This window comes from Vigna radiata, unplaced genomic scaffold (genome assembly GCF_000741045.1).
Source record: "Vigna radiata var. radiata cultivar VC1973A unplaced genomic scaffold, Vradiata_ver6 scaffold_246, whole genome shotgun sequence".
NCBI classification, from domain to species: Eukaryota; Viridiplantae; Streptophyta; class Magnoliopsida; order Fabales; family Fabaceae; genus Vigna; species Vigna radiata.
Window position 1 is genome coordinate 443386 of NW_014541805.1, and position 16755 is coordinate 460140.

At 32.4% G+C, this 16755-nt stretch overlaps 3 protein-coding genes across 4 annotated transcripts; 2 read left to right on the top strand and 1 right to left on the bottom strand.

Moving 5' to 3' along the window:
* The first annotated feature begins 1774 nt into the window (after positions 1-1774).
* Positions 1775-4995, top strand: LOC106778272 (probable pre-mRNA-splicing factor ATP-dependent RNA helicase DEAH5). Of its 2 annotated transcripts, XM_014666215.2 has the most exons (3): positions 1775-3360; positions 3532-4222; positions 4413-4995. In XM_014666215.2, the coding sequence occupies exons 1-3, from the start codon at positions 1848-1850 to the stop codon at positions 4795-4797; spliced, it is 2589 nt and encodes an 862-aa protein (XP_014521701.1). In that variant the 5' UTR covers positions 1775-1847; the 3' UTR covers positions 4798-4995. The 2 variants fall into 2 exon arrangements, with proteins under 2 accessions (XP_014521701.1, XP_014521700.1); XM_014666214.2 differs by having other exon boundaries at positions 1775-4222.
* A 933-nt stretch (positions 4996-5928) lies between these two features.
* On the top strand, positions 5929-11923 carry LOC106778295 (30S ribosomal protein S1). Its single transcript, XM_014666236.2, has 10 exons — positions 5929-6294; positions 6564-6723; positions 7281-7342; positions 7736-7895; positions 7984-8104; positions 8845-8926; positions 9285-9388; positions 10084-10162; positions 10267-10317; positions 11661-11923. The coding sequence occupies exons 1-10, from the start codon at positions 6022-6024 to the stop codon at positions 11742-11744; spliced, it is 1176 nt and encodes a 391-aa protein (XP_014521722.1). The 5' UTR covers positions 5929-6021; the 3' UTR covers positions 11745-11923.
* Positions 11924-12072: 149 nt separating this feature from the next.
* Positions 12073-13347, bottom strand: LOC106778296 (oil body-associated protein 1A). The gene is made up of 3 exons (XM_014666237.2): positions 13186-13347; positions 12544-12947; positions 12073-12461 (listed from the first exon to the last, which is right to left on the bottom strand). Exons 1-3 carry the CDS (start codon positions 13317-13319, stop codon positions 12274-12276), a joined length of 726 nt encoding a protein of 241 aa, XP_014521723.1. The 5' UTR covers positions 13320-13347; the 3' UTR covers positions 12073-12273.
* Between the last annotated feature and the right edge of the window lie 3408 nt (positions 13348-16755).

Sequence of the window (16755 nt, forward strand, 5' to 3'; positions counted from 1 at the left end):
CCCTTTCTTTTTCATTTCTCTCACTCCAACATTTTCTCTGTCATCCCTATTGCCCCAATTGAAAAAAAAAAATCAGAAACTTCTAATCCTTGTCCTTTTCTCTTTACACAGTGTTTCTTTTTCCTTTCTCTATTGGTATGGAATACATGAGGTAAGATTACAACCTAGAATTGAAAGAATTGTACTCTTAGGGAGCTCTTCTATACCTATTTCTTTAATTTCCTTATGTCCTTTTTTTATCACTGAATCAACTTCTACAGGCGTTTAGAATAAACTTTAACCACTGTGCAAGATAAAAAACAATAAAATCATTTTTTACCTTTGAGATTTGAGAAGAGTAACATAAAATGACAGTTTATATTCATTTTACACACATTAATAAATATAAAATGATTATAAAAGAGTAAACTTTTTCAATTTTTAAAAAATATCTCTGATTCAAATTACCACCACCATCTTCAATTGAGTTGAGATGAAAAAAAAAAAATGTTGGAGTGATGACAGAGAGAATGTTGATATGAGAGAGAAAATATCTCTAATGACAAAGAGTTTCTGATTTTTTTTTCAATTAGACAACAATATGGATGACAGAAAAAATGTTGGAGTGAGAGAAATGACAGAGAAAAATGTTGGAGTGAGAGAGATGAAAGAGAAAGGGTTGAGAGGAATGAGGGAGGTGAGTAAGGGTTTGGGGGTTTCTTTTTTCTTTTTTTATTGTTGAAAATGAAAATTATTTAAATATCCTTGACCTTAAAACTTAGAATCCATGACAAATGAGGGTATTTTTGTCTGCTATAATCCGGTACACATTGTTAAAACGTACCAACTGACAAACAGGCGTACGCGTATTAACAAACCCCATATATATATATATATATATATATATATATATAATGTATAAAAGATTTGCGTTTAAAATAATATACTAAACATGTTTATAAAAATAGACTTATAAATTAAAATAAACAAATACCTTTTTAAATAATTGTAAGAATAATATTAAAGATAATAAAATTATAAATATTATATTGTGGTTAGATATGCTATCACAACTTCTGCGTTAAATATGTTTTCTATGTTATAGTTAAACTTTGAAAGTATTTTTTCAGTTTAAAAATGAAATAACAGGCAAATTCAAAACAGAAGTATTAAAGATACTGTTTTTATATAATTTTAAAAATGAATATTATATAAGAAATTAAAATATACTACATATCTTTTAAATTTAAGTAATTATAATAAAAGGCATACTGTCACGCACATTATATCACGGTTTGATATTAGATCTAATCAAGTATAAAATAAAATAGATAGTATATAAGCTGTCTAGCAAATTCTCTAAATGTTAAGAAAATTGTGAGAATTAATAATATTTTTAATCTTTTTTTCTTAACACTTACGTTTTCTGTAACATATCTATCAAACTATCTAAATGTTAAAAATATGAGAATACTTTATATTGAACATCATTTTAACAATTTAATTGTGGTGAGCAATGAGTTGAAGAGTATAACTTTTTTTTTTTGACTAAGTCAAACATAAGATGAAAACGTGTTGTTTTATTTCAAAGAAAAAAAGAAGCTCATTTTACTTACTAAAAAACGCGTTGTTTATTATTATTATTATTATTTTAAAAAAAAGGTGTTTATTATTTTGAAAAGAAAACAATACGTGTTCTTGAAAATTGAAGCATAAAAAAGAATATTAAATTATTGAAATTCAAATTGTATATAAATAGTGTAGAAAGCGCGAGATTGTGGAGGTAACGGTTCTCCTAGGATAGTCAATTTCTTGTGGCCTACGCTCTCATCTCACACCACACACAAACCTTAATCTCAATTCTGAGGATGGCTGCGAACGATGGATTCGACACGCTTCAATACTTGTCGCTTCTCTCCAAGGTCTGCGTCGAGTTGGAGTCCCACACCGGCGCCGCCGACAAGGTCCTCGCCGAGTTCATCATCCATTTGGCTCGTTCATCCGACAACCTTCACCACTTCAACGCCGTACTCAACGACAACGGTGCCTTTTATCCTGATTACCTTGTCCGAACGCTTTTCACCCTTGTTCGCGCAGTTCTTGAACCCGTTAAGACAGAGTCCAAAGCCAAACAAGAGGACAGTGGCAGTTCTTCGTTGAAACCTCTCAAGAGAGTCTCCTCTCCTGAAAAAGGGGAAGCAAAACAGTTCACTGCCGCCGGAAACTTGAGTTCTACATATAAGGACGAGGAGGGAGATGGGTTGCCACGCCAAGTAGATGATGATGATGAAGATTTCGAGATTGAGTTGAACGATGATGCACCTGCATTCTTGCAGGGGCAAACCAAACACTCAATGGACATGTCTCCTCTCAAGATTTTCAAGAATCCAGAAGGTTCTCTGCTCCGCAGCGCGGCGCTTCAGTCTGCACTTGCTAAGGAACGAAGAGAAGTGCGAGAACAGCAGCACAGTTCACTATTTGATTCAATTCCAAAAGATCTCAATCGAGCTTGGGAAGACCCTATGCCAGAGAAAGGTGAAAGACACCTTGCTCACGAGCTTAGGGGTGTTGGTTTATCTGCATTTGACATGCCGGAGTGGAAGAGGAGCAGCGGAAAATCCATTTCATTTGGGCCAAAATCAAAGCTTTCTATTCCAGAACAGAGGCAGAGTTTGCCAATTTATAGATTGAAAAATGAATTGGTTCAGGCTGTGCATGATAATCAGGTGTTGGTGGTGATCGGAGAAACTGGTTCTGGGAAGACTACTCAGATTACCCAGTATCTTGCTGAAGCGGGGTACACCACACAGGGGAAAATTGGATGTACTCAACCACGGAGGGCGGCTGCAGTGTCTGTTGCAAAGCGGGTTGCAGAAGAGTTCGGTTGTCGATTGGGGGAGGAAGTTGGTTATGCCATTCGGTTTGAGGATTGCACTGGACCGGATACTCTCATCAAATACATGACAGATGGTATGCTTCTTAGGGAAATGTTAATGGATGAGACTCTATCACGGTATTCTGTTATTATGCTTGATGAGGCCCATGAAAGAACTGTTTATACTGATGTTCTTTTTGGACTCCTGAAGCTGCTCCTGAAGCGTAGGCCTGAGTTAAGATTGATCGTGACGTCTGCTACTCTGGATGCCGAGAAGTTTTCAGGGTATTTCTTTAACTGTAACATCTTTACAATACCTGGTAGAACTTTTCATGTGGACATACTTTATGATACACAGCCTGAGAGTGATTATTTAGATGCATCTTTACGCACTGTTCTGCAGATCCACTTGAATGAACCTGAAGGAGACATTCTTCTCTTCTTAACTGGTCAAGAAGAGATTGATTTTGCTTGCCAAACTCTTGTTGAGAAAATGAAGAAATTAGGTAAGAATGTTCCAGAGCTCGTCATTTTACCGGTTTATAGTGCTCTTCCTAGTGAAATGCAGTACAGGATATTTGAACCTGCTCCACCTGGGAAAAGGAAAGTGGTTGTGGCTACTAACATTGCTGAGGCTTCTTTGACTATTGATGGGATATATTATGTAATTGATCCAGGATTTGCTAAGCAGAATGTTTATAACCCTAAGCAAGGTCTTGACTCTTTGGTAATAACTCCAATTTCACAAGCATCAGCCAAACAAAGAGCAGGACGTGCAGGGCGTACGGGACCTGGGAAGTGTTATCGTCTCTACACTGAAAGTGCATACAGGAATGAGATGTCTCCCACTACAGTTCCGGAGATTCAAAGGATAAATCTTGCAACAACTACTCTTAATATGAAATCTATGGGGATAAACGATCTATTATCCTTTGATTTTATGGATTCGCCTTCCCCTCAGGCGCTTGTTTCTGCTATGGAACAGCTTTACAGTCTTGGAGCATTGGATGAAGAGGGCTTGTTAACCAAACTGGGGAAGAAAATGGCAGAATTTCCTTTGGATCCACCGTTGTCCAAGATGCTACTTGCCAGTGTGGATCTTGGATGCAGTGATGAGATTTTGACCATAATTGCCATGATTCAAACCGGAAATATTTTTTACAGGCCAAGGGAAAAGCAAGGCCCAGCAGATCAGAAGAGGGCAAAGTTTTTCCAGCCAGAGGGTGACCATCTTACTCTACTTGCTGTTTACGAGGCTTGGAAAGCTAAGAACTTTTCAGGACCGTGGTGTTCTGAGAACTTTGTTCAATCTCGTTCGTTGAGAAGAGTCCAGGATGTCAGGAAACAGCTGCTCACTATCATGGATAGGTAGGATATCTTGATATTCTTATAAATACTTCTTATTTGCTTCGGTTTCAGTATTTATTTATTTTTGCTGTGTATTCAATGCTTGAGTTTTTCGGTTTTAGATATTATGTTTACCATAGTCTCATGTATAATCCTTTAATTATATATGAAATTGCATTCTAAATCAGCTGTATGAATATTCATAATCCAGGTACAAATTAGATGTTGCGAGTGCTGGAATTAACTTCACCAAAGTGACGAAGGCTATCACAGCAGGATTCTTTTTCCATGCTGCTAGAAAGGACCCTCAGGAAGGTTACAGAACCCTGGTTGAGAACCAGTCTGTATATATCCATCCAAGCTCAGCTTTGTTCCACAGACAGCCAGACTGGATCATCTACCACGAGCTTGTGATGACAACGAAGGAATATATGCGTGAGGTCACTGCCATAGACCCTAAATGGTTAGTTGAATTGGCTCCAAGATTTTTCAAAGCTGCAGATCCCACAAAGATGAGCAAGCGAAAGCGTCAAGAACGTATACAACCACTTCATGGTGCATCGGAACAATGGCGTTTGAGTAAACGCCGTGCATGAGATGTAATTTATCTGCTTCCTCTTGATGCAATGTCTTTTATACTGTAATATATAATTGTATATAGTTTAAAACTTAGAAATTTTCCATGAAGAATGATATAAACGGAAACTTATAAATATTTTCATTTTGTACTGTTACTCCAAAAGCTTAATATACGATATGCCATGCTAAATTCCAAATGTAATTCGATTGAATTCCCACCGAGGTAGATAATTTCTTTCAGCTTCTTCTGTAAAAATTGATTGTAGGATGTTGTTATCGTTACTGAACTAATAACATCTATAGCCATTACCAGCAGTTGTTGCAGATGGTTTACAAAGTCTTCCCTTGCAAATATCTCTTCTACAAGGTTTCTCATGACATGGAAATCCAAGGAAGACAAAAATATTTAGCTTCAACTTTATATGAGTAAGCATATTTTCAAAAAATAATAATGTTACATGTATCTATTTCTCGATTAGCAAGGCCATGTTCTTTCCCCCAAAATATATAATATATATATATATATATATATATATATATATATATATATATATATATATATATATATATATATAATATCTATAAAGATAATGCCTGAAAAATTTAATAAATAGGATAAATGTTTTCGGTAATATTATTTGGCAATCAGCTGACTCGGATTAAAAAAGATAAAATAGAAATAACATCACATGATCTCATTCAAGTAAAAAGTAAAAATTGCTCTATAAATAGAATTAAAATTTTTGTAAGAAATCCTTTATAATATTGTCTAATTTCTGGTCAAATTAGAAATGTTGTCATACATTAATTTAAAATATTTTTTATAAAAGATTAAAAATTTAACTAAACCATCAATAAATAAATTGATAAAAGATGAGATCGTGTAAACTAATTGAAAGAAAATAATGGAAATAGGTTTTATTAATACTTGTTCACTCTTAGTTAAGAATTATCAAATATTATGCTTTTTTAAAGAATATGTCAGTCATAAAGAAAAGAAAACACAATTCTGCGTGTTCATGCCACGACCACAAGTTACTACTTACGAGGTAGGAGGGGTAGCATACGAGATTAGCGGTGCAAGAAGCGACACTTGGAACATATCCATTAGGTTGTTCCAATCTATCTATCCGTGCCTTATATTTTATCCATCCATTTACCAATTCAATCTTCTTTCTTTCAGTTTCAGTGAGACCTGAACTTCTTTGAGTTTATGTCAAAGAAGAAAACAACAAACAATAATGCCCATTTTCTCTGCAACTGCAACGTTCGCTTCCTACACTTCCATCTCCTTCCTCTCAGCTTCACAATCGCAATCACACCTTTCTCCTTTCCTCAATTTCTCCCATAAGTTTACTGTGAAGACACCGTGGCAATGGCAGCACCATCACTACCACACTCATAAACTCTTAATCTCTGCTTCTGGCAACACCCAAATTGACCAAAATCTTGAAAGTGGACTTCTTCAACGCCCTACTCCTCCAGACCCACAGGATGACGCTCGTCTTGCTCGGGTCTGTCATTCTTATTCATATCATTTACGCAATTTTTATTTTTAGTTTTATCATATAACCAATTTATTACTTCTTGCATATTATAGATATAAATGCAACACAAGATCTTTCTTTATCTTGTTATACCCAAAAGCCATTATTTAAAGGGAATATAAACTTCAATCGATTATTGCTGCACCATGCTCTATTTAAATGGTTAAGCTTTGGATTGATGCTAATTTCTATCAATGTATGTTTTGTTCTGATACTTGATTTCTGCAATGAAGTAGAGATCATCAGATTGGAAGGCTGCAAAGGCATATAAAGATAGTGGGCTCATTTATAACGGTAGGGTTGAAGGTTATAATTCTGGAGGCCTGCGGGTTCGGTTTTATTCTATTCTGGGGTTTCTACCATTCCCCGAATTGAGTCCAGTGCATACTTGTAAAGGTATTCATCCATCCACATGTTCATCGTCAATGTTTCTTACATTATTCTTCTTTTCCTTTTTCCAAAATCTAAGGCGGAGTTGAAGGGTTAAAAGTTGGTTCTTAACGCTCTCATTTTGCGCTCTCTCTCTCTCTGTTTTTATGCTGAAGAGCTCATCCTCCCCCATCCCACAGAAGAAGCCACTTTAGAAACTGTAGTTTCATATGTAAATAAAACAGGTTTCTTGTAATATCATAAAAGTTGTTATATTGTCGAAAATTGCTTACATTTTCCCTTCAGCATCTTCGTGTTTGTCAAACACTAGTTAATGATCATATCTTAAAGTCATTGACGTTCATGGCTGCCCTTTTACCATCCTTTGGTACCCATAATCCATAATAGTATACAAATAAAAATTATCTGGTTTCCTATGGCTTGTTGTATAGTGTTTGGCCATGTTTGCCTGTCTAAGCAAGCCATTTAATAATCTGTTTGGATTTATTTTAGGTGCTTCGTATTGATAATAGCATATGGAGTTGAAATTGCTGATTTATTTTAGGATTGATTCTTTTGTGTAGAACCAGAGAAACCTATCCAAGAAATTGCAAGAGGCTTAGTTGGTTCAGTCATATCGGCAAAGGTATATTTAATAATTTAAATAATGAGTACTATATGTTATAACTTTTTATTCTGCTAATCTAACACAATATTTAGTCCCGAAGCTGCTGGCTAGAAAAACCATTATCCCTTGAATCTTGAAAACTGTTGCAATTTTTTGCTGCTAATCTAATACAATGTTTAGTTCTGAGCTATTTCAACTTTTCAAGAACTAACTGGACCTTGAAAAATAACAAATTCTTAGATGTTTGCACACGGAAGTATTTATTTAGTGCTTCCTGCATCAGTTTAACATCACAATCTTTGGCTGTACTCTTAATTTGTTTATAGTAGTCCTTTTCTTCAAAATGTTAGCTATGTTTATATGAAGGACTGTTTAAAATTTATAAATAATCGCAGTTTCTTCCAATTTTAGGTAATTCTAGCGGATGAGGATAACAAAAGATTGATATTCTCTGAAAAGGAAGGTGCGTGGTCCAAATTTTCAAAACAGATCAATGTAGGGGACATTTTTGAAGGAAAAGTTGGTTATGTTGAGGATTACGGTGCTTTTGTTCATTTGCGGTTCCCTGACGGTAACTACCGTGCATAGCTCATATGTCTACAGTTTTCTTTTTCACTTTATCATGGACAAGTTACTAGTGACATCACAGAATGATGCAGGTCTTTATCACCTTACTGGACTAATACACATCTCAGAGGTGTCATGGGATCTAGTTCAGGATGTCAGAGATATCTTAAAAGTAGGTGATCAAGTGAGGGTCAAAGTTGTCGGTATTGATGGGTGAGATTCCCAATGGTTATGATTTTTAAAGGAAATTTGTAAGCAGAGTAATCAATTTGTTCTTCGAAAGTGTGTATGACAATTTTTATGTTAGTTGTTGAATTTTAGTAAACTAAAAATAATTATTTTTCACATTTATAATTCTTTTATGTTGCCATTAAAATGAAATATAATCTCTTCATACAAAGAATAAATTGTATATTAATAATGGCGTACAAGAATTTACTTAAAATAAATGATGAATTCGAAAGAAGAAAACTACCTTTAGAAATTTTTATTTATTTATTTAAACTTAGGAACCAAATTAACCATTGTGTAAAAACTTCATTGATATTCTTGTTGGTTGACTAAATCCATGCTTCGAAATCATAGGATTTAAGTGCAGTGAAGCTATTTGCTTTGGTTGTGAACAAACTATGTAAAAAATTTAAGCCATTGGATGAATGCACATGTCGTTTTATATCTAATATGTCCCTTCAAGCATTAGCATTGAGCTCTTAGGACTTGAAGCATGAAAAATGTAAAAAATACACTGCCTTGTCTACAACCAAGAGTACAACAAGGATTGAACTATGAACCTCATAGTTATAGAGGCTTGTATACCATGTCATGGATTAACACTATAAAAACTTGATGAACCACATGAATGAATTTTAGATCAAACATTGTTATTTTTCTATATTGATACTTTTCGTCTGCGTTCATGGAAATCATTTTTTGACTTATCTAAGTTCTTGCAGTGTAAAATCAAGGCTCACTTTATCAATTAAACAGCTAGAAGAAGATCCACTTCTAGAAACTCTGGACAAAGTAATACCTCAGGTTTGTAGTGTAGGGAACTCTCACCTGGTCTCCTTAATTCTTGGGATGCAGCTTATATATATGTTGAGCAACTTTGCTTAATCCAATTGGCTTTAACATGCTTTACACGATATCAGAGTTTATATAGTTCTAGAATAATTAACGTAAGCTCGCCTGGTGTGGCAAACAACTATGAAGTGGGGTGTTGAGAAATCTAACATTGCCTGCCTCAATTAATGAAATGTGTTTTATACATTTGTGGGACAACTTCGCTTCAAGCCAATTGGTTTTAACATAAGATCAAACATGTATAATCATGAACTATACATTCATGTGCAGGCGGAAGGAAATGTTTTGATCAATAATTTCTATATTTCAGGATGGTTCAGCTGATCTTGATTCTCTGAGCGGTGGTGAGGGTGATAGTATTGAACCTCTTCCAGGGCTTGAAACAATACTTGAAGAGCTACAACAGGAAGATGGGTATGTTTGCAAACTATTTGAAAATTTTAACTACTTGAAATATTGGCAATCAGAGTCAGAGTCTCAGCAATTGAAATTCATCCAGAAACGATCATGAGCGTAGAACGAAAAAGAGGGCAATTCTTGTCCCACATGCTCTTGAAAATACACGCACACTGTGAAGCACAACTTTGACTAGAAAAACTTTGTAGGGGTGAAAGAGAATACAAATGGTTATTACTAGTGTTCTTGACCAATGTAGGAGGATGGAATTTGGAGGATACAAACATTTAAATATAGAATACTTGGTAAATTATTAACTCTTTGATTTTGGAGTGTGAAAAAAGAAGAAAGAATGTGACTCTTTTTAATTTTATTGCGAGTTTTGAGTAATTATATTACTGCTTGAAGGTTTTGTGCATAGAATCACTGGAAGATTAGTGACTGGATTATTACATTAAAAATAAACATTTGCAGCATGCCATTTATCATTTTGTTCATAAATGCTTATTACCACGTATTTTCCGCCAAAACTGCATTTTATATTTTAATTTTAAAAGTGACATTCATCCTTGTATCCAAATCGTGTATTTCGTGCCCTTCATTTTGTTAATACTTTTACTTAAATGGCAGTATCAATTATATGACTTTTCAAAAAACGAGTTAGAATGAATGCATTATGACTTTTTCTATGGTGTGACGACATTCTGTCACAGTATATATGATGTAAGAATCAGCCGTCAAGGGTTTGAAAAACGAGTGGTCTCGCAAGACTTGCAACTGTGGCTTTCTAATGTGAGTTTTCATTCAAAATTCTTTCTCAAGTAATGGAAGATGCCAATTTGTTTACTTGTTTATTTTGGTCATGGTTTTCGTTTCTTCCAATTTTTGAATCCTAGGCACCTCCCACGAACCAAAGGTTTACTCTACTTGCTCGTGCTGGAAGACAGGTATTTTCCTTTCTTTAATGCATAACACTTTCAATCTCAATTGCCACCTTATATTTTTAAAAATGAAACAGAGTTAAAGGAATGTGCAACACACATTTTGCAATAGGTTTAATGCTATTTTTGTTTGATGAATAAATAAATTTATAATAGTCTCTGACCTTATAAGTGAGGAGCAAGTCACCTACTCTTACTTGAGGACCAAGTAACCTAAATTTTGTAGGAATTTTGTCCCTATGCAAGTGAAATGCTCCTCAAAACTACAAAACAGGTGCTTAGATGTCAAAGAAACATACAATTTTGGCCTTTAAGTACGAGATGATTGAATTAGATTCTCTGATAATATTGGAGGGACTCACTTGGTAATATGAGAAGCAATTCATGGTACAGTTATTGATCAATTTACAACCACCGCTGTCAACTGAGTGTTCAATTTAGGAAGATATCAATTGATCTCATGAAGTATTGTGGGTTGCATCAATTGTCATGTGAGGGTACTAGGTAGTTCAATATTTACTATTAGCTATAACTTTTAGTCTAGCATTCTATTCTCTTAAATAGAAATATTAACTACAATCTTTTAGGTTGATGGTAACAGTGTTTTAGTTTGATGGTAAGTGTTTGGATCTAACATGAAGAAAAAATAAAACACTGATTCTTATTAACAAATAAGTTGCAACAACCATATCCCATAATCCCATTTTTTATGAATTTATTTTTCTTAAAAGAAATGCAGAAAAATGGAACTATTATTCTATTTTACTATAACAAAAGATTAAATCATAGATATTTTTATGTCTCCAAGCCACTGTACATGTTACCACCTCATAAATTTGAATATTTTTAATTAAATTTTTATTAAAAATATTTTTTATTTAGTTTTCAAAATATTTTTTTAATTTCCTGTAAGTACTCTGTTGTTTGATTTTTTGCCATCAAGCGGATGACATAACCTTTACTCTTGTCTTCATGTCTCTAACTTATTGATAAACTAGTTTCTTTCCTCTCCCATCTCTTCCAAATTGTTGATGAACTCACTTCTTTTCTCTGTGGACCAACAAGTTGGAAGAGTAGACAGAAATAATGACTAGGCCGTCCCATGAATAGAAAAATCAACAAAATATTTTTAATAGATTCAATTAAAACTGAGATATTTAAAACTTAATTAATTCTGACTATCTGTTTTCACGCTTTTAAGGAAATGTTAAAATATAATAAATTTAGCTCAAAGTATTCTAATATATTGTGTCTCTATCTTCACTTATTTTTCCTGACATAATTCGAATATATTACCTATATTTATAATGTATACAAAATGTGACATATGCTTTTCTCATGTGATGCAGGTGCAGGAGATACATTTGACTACGTCTCTCGACCAGGAAGGTATCAAGAAGGCATTACAACGAGTGTTGGAGCGTGTCCCCTGAATCTGATCCACTGAGCTCTTTCTTCACACATTCAGTTATTTTGTACAGTTACATCTCACAAATTTAAGACACGCTATTGTGGTATTTATAATAAATCTGATATATATCCTCCTTCCTCAACGTATTCGAAAAATGTTCAAGAATTGATTGATAAAATACTCCTCGTACATTTGCTTCAACACATTTCTGTTCATCATATAACTTCAAAGTTTTACATTGAATAGAAATAAAAAGAGTGAATATAAATTGAAAATTTCCCATTGAATAAAGGAGGGAGAACGTTATGAATACAAATATGAACAATTGAAGGCTCACCCAGAGACAAATATGTATAAAAATACATATCATCAAAATCCGAACATATTTCATACATGTTATAGACGACAGAGAATCAGTTACATGAAACATATAGATAAAACATTTTATTATGATATGACATTAAAACATATTACATTATGTTTATAATAGAGTTCAGAAAGGGTGTCCTTGTATATCTAAGGATAACATGTTTAGAAAACACAGGATTTTTTCAGACAACAGAGACCCTGGTGGCTGACGGCGGAGTAGAATCGGCGTTGAGGTCGACCTCCCTGAGGCGAGTCTCAAGACCCTTACCTCCTCCATTGGCCAATGGATGAATTCCATGTTCTGGCCCTGTTATATATTCCCTTCCTTTTCTTTCTTCATCATAGTCTATCCCCATCCGCTCTGCACAACCTACAATCGTAAATAGAAGCCATGAGAAGACACAGGAAGGCCTATACCAAGAATTACAAAGTAAACGAACATATGCATATACTTTTGACTAGGTGATCATAGATCTGGCCATCTCTAGTGAAAGCCATCATGAGCTGAGGTATCCCAAATGGGAGGGAGTGACCCTTGTCCACTTGCCAGAAATGGAAAACTTTGCCGTAAGTCTTGCAGACTGTCTCCATGTCTCGGCGCTGAATGGGAGCAGGAATCTTAGGCATGAAGAGGAGACCACTCTTGACCTCGTACAAGTGAGAGTGCCAGAGAGGCTTCTCCTCGTCTGGCAGTGTCAAGTATAGGTTTTCTGAGATGATGTACTCAAGCCCTATAAGCCTCGCTTTCTTCTCGGGGCTGTCGTATATCAGACACTGCCTCATCTCCTCGTTCTTGTGCGCGCAATAGTGGTGTGCCTCCACTTGTCGGGTCATGTCATGAGAGTAAAAGTGAAACCTGCATTTTCACATAACATAACACCGTATTAAGCACCTTTGTTACTTCACCTGCTGTTCTGTCATGACATGACAATGTCTCATCAGGTATTGTTGAGGAGACAGAAATGCAGTCAAGTCACGTCAATTCATAAGCAAAATAGAAAATCTGAAATGTGCACGTAACAGTGATGGCAGTACCCAAAAGACTAAAAATGTAATGAAAGAAAAGAAAAGGAATATTAAATTGATTTGCTCACGCGCAAAGATGTTGGTGGATTTTGTTTATGGGGTCGAAGTTTTGGATAACAGATGTGGCAGTGTCACGGAGGTAGGTGCCTGTTTGAGTTGGCTCGCCGTCTAGAACTTGTGGGTGGCCGTCGTTGGTCGACATTTTTTGAGATTGATGTGTTGAATCTTTGAGATATGGTTTTAGTTATATAGATAGGTAGATGATGAAGGAACTGGTACATGGCACTTTGACAACGTTCGAACCATGCAGCTTCACGCGTGGTTCCGAAACTTTACGTGGCATCGCACGTGGCTCTTTCATGTTATACTACGTTTCATGTCATGCTCGAAATTATGTTACAAACTAAAATAAATTAAAATAAACTAAAAATTAAATATATTTTTAGTTACTTAATTTTGATCTAAAATTAAAATTTATTTTTGTCATCAGTTAGTCTTTAAATTTTAAAAATAATAAATACAATTCTTTTATCTCAATTTCAATTGTATTAAAATTGTGAATAACATGTCATGTGTTAAGAACCGTGCTACTTTGAAAAACCATTTTCCTATTTCATTGATTCTATTTTTTTTTTTTTTTCATTTCCTTCCTAAAATCGTTGTGAAAAATTAATTTTTGCAAAGAAAGAAAGAATATATGTGAGTTACCATGAAAATATTACTTATTAACTTATTATAATAAATTTAAAATATTATTACTCTAATCACTTCACAAATTTATACAAAACAAAACATATTATTCTTTAAAACACAAATTCTTTTATATTTATAACAATTTAAAATACTTTATTACACCTATTAAATTTTCAAAATCATCAATATCAACTACTTAAAACATTACTTTCAAGTTTATATCATCATAATCAAATTAATCATACTAACCCTAATTATACAGAACTTCACGTGTAAACAAAATCAACGATCACCAAAATTAAAAACTATCATACTAAGTTTCAAGTATATAATGAAATCCACACATTCATCAATCAACACTATCACAACAATCATCCATCATGTTCATAAATCTAAACAATTATAAATACTCAAACAAAAAACTTTAGAAATCAAATCCAATGTTCGACTTCAACTAACTTAAAATCACCACAATCACAATTTCATCAACTTCCAAAATATTTCAAAGTGTCCAAATTTCACAATTAAGTAGAGATTATACACCAATTAAAGAGACAATTAAAACCTTAACCAAAATGTTATATTAATTCAAAATTTATACATGTACAACCTTATAACTAAACTAATCTCAACTTCAAAAGATTATTCAAAATAACTTTTCTTACTTGAAAATCTATCTAATTCAACGAAAAAGTTCAAATTTACTTATTTATAAAAAAACTTTGATCATCAAATTAAGTATTACCAATTTGGTAGGGAATCCAAGTTATAAGTCAAAATTCAAAGCTCAAGAGTACATGACTCGCTTTTGCAGATCATGTCACCAAACTAAATACGAAGCTGCTATGTAGTGTTACTTCTTTTACATTTCAATTTAATATCTATATATATAAACATAAGAAAAATAATTAATTTTTAATAGTATTTATAATTTTAAATGACGGGTTAAAACACACAGTACGTAAATTACTTGAGTTATATTCTCTAATTTTCTATTCTTTACTTTATTTGTTTATGCCAACTGAGTCATTCAAGAAGACAAGAAATTACCAACAAAGTAGTTAACCTAATTTCAGTCTAGTTAATATTATAGCTCAAGCTACCTTAATAAGTTTTTTTTTTTTTTTTTCTTTCTTTCTTTCTTGAAAGTGAGGAACAGAGATTCATATTATAACAATTTCTTTTTCATACTTTTACTGAAACACACTCATAAAATAATAGATATGAATTAAGCATCACAAGCAGGTTTAATTAATTACTAATTTTATTTTGTCATTTTCCTTTTTCCGTCATTCACTGCTTGATGCTTCCCTGTTGTTTAATTTTTAATATTTTAAAATTAGTAATTTTAGTTCAACTTTCTAATCTAACATATTAACAGTGAAAATATCATTGTCAACAGTTTTCTTTTGACCATTATGTTTTATTTTTTCACCTATAAAACGATATGTTGTAGTCAATATAAGTATCTTAAAAGACAAAAAAGAAATTTCTTAATATGATTTACTTAATTCTTCAATGCATTAGTCAATATTAATACATTAACTGCTATAGTGTTTTAATTTTGATTGTTTAACTAAAATCAAATAGAGACTAACTTTCTCTATTTTTAAATCAGAAAAAAGAATTGAAAAGAAATTTGTATGGTGGTGTTTCACTATTTTCTATTAAAGGATACTTTCTAAAATAAAATAAAAATTACATGATAATTTTTTCAAACCTTAAAAAGTTTGTTAAATTACTTATAAAGAATTGAAAATTCTCAAATAAAATATATCAATTTAAGAATTAAACTATCAAATATAAATATTATTGAAGAGAATTTTTAAAAAGATTTTAAGTCTAATTTAATGATACAAATATTAGTTTGTAAAATAAGGTTGAATCTCATTTGTATATTATAAATAAATTTTATCTCTAATTGATTTAAAATTTACATTACATTATCACTTTAAGATATATAAATGTTGAAGTTTAAACATCAATAATGATTTTGATAGTAATGTTATCCAAAAAAATAATATATATTTTGAATAATTTTGATATAATTTTTAAAAATAAATTTTAAAATTAATTTAATTAAAAAAAACTAGTTTATAAATTGAAATTCACAATTACTTATATAGTATAAAGGTTTTTTATGTCTAATAAATTTTATTAGAATTTAAACTTAACCATTAATACACAGTCATCGTATTATTTGTGTTAGAATGTAATAAATTTTATTAGAATATGAACTTAATAATTAATACATAATGATGATACTATTTATGTTAGAATGTAATGATATCATAAATTTATGAATATGACGTAATGGAAGAAGGGAGGATGATCTCGTGCTCAAAGCATGGCTGATTCAAGACCCAAGACCAACGACTAAGTTAAAGTTGACTCTTCTTCTTCTTTTATTCCGTTCTCACTTTCCAATTAATTCTTTCTTTAATTACCAAAACCAAGGACTTTTTTAACTTTTAATCAAAAATACTTATATTTACTTTTATATTATATGGATTAATAATTCTATTTAAATATTATCTGCTTTTACTTGGTCAATGCATTTAATAAACCTTTTTTTTTTAATTGCACAGTTTTTATTTTCAAACACTATTGATAAAACTAAAATTCAAAGGCAATTGTTAATATGCTTTTATTTTGTTTGAAAATGCTAAATCTTTGAAAGTGTTCTACACAATATTCAAATTCTATTTTGTTTGAAAATGCTAAAAATTATAAATGAAGTATGAATTAATTCTGCATATATCCAGTATCATTGATTAAAAAAATCAATAACGCACTTTCTTATTGTAATGATACTTTTTAAAGTCAGACTTGGAGAGATAATGAATCTTTGACCATGATTAAAAAATAATTTACTAATTAAGATTATGTTTAATAAATAAAAAATTATATTGGTTAATCGTTTGGCAAAAATAGAAGGATTGTTT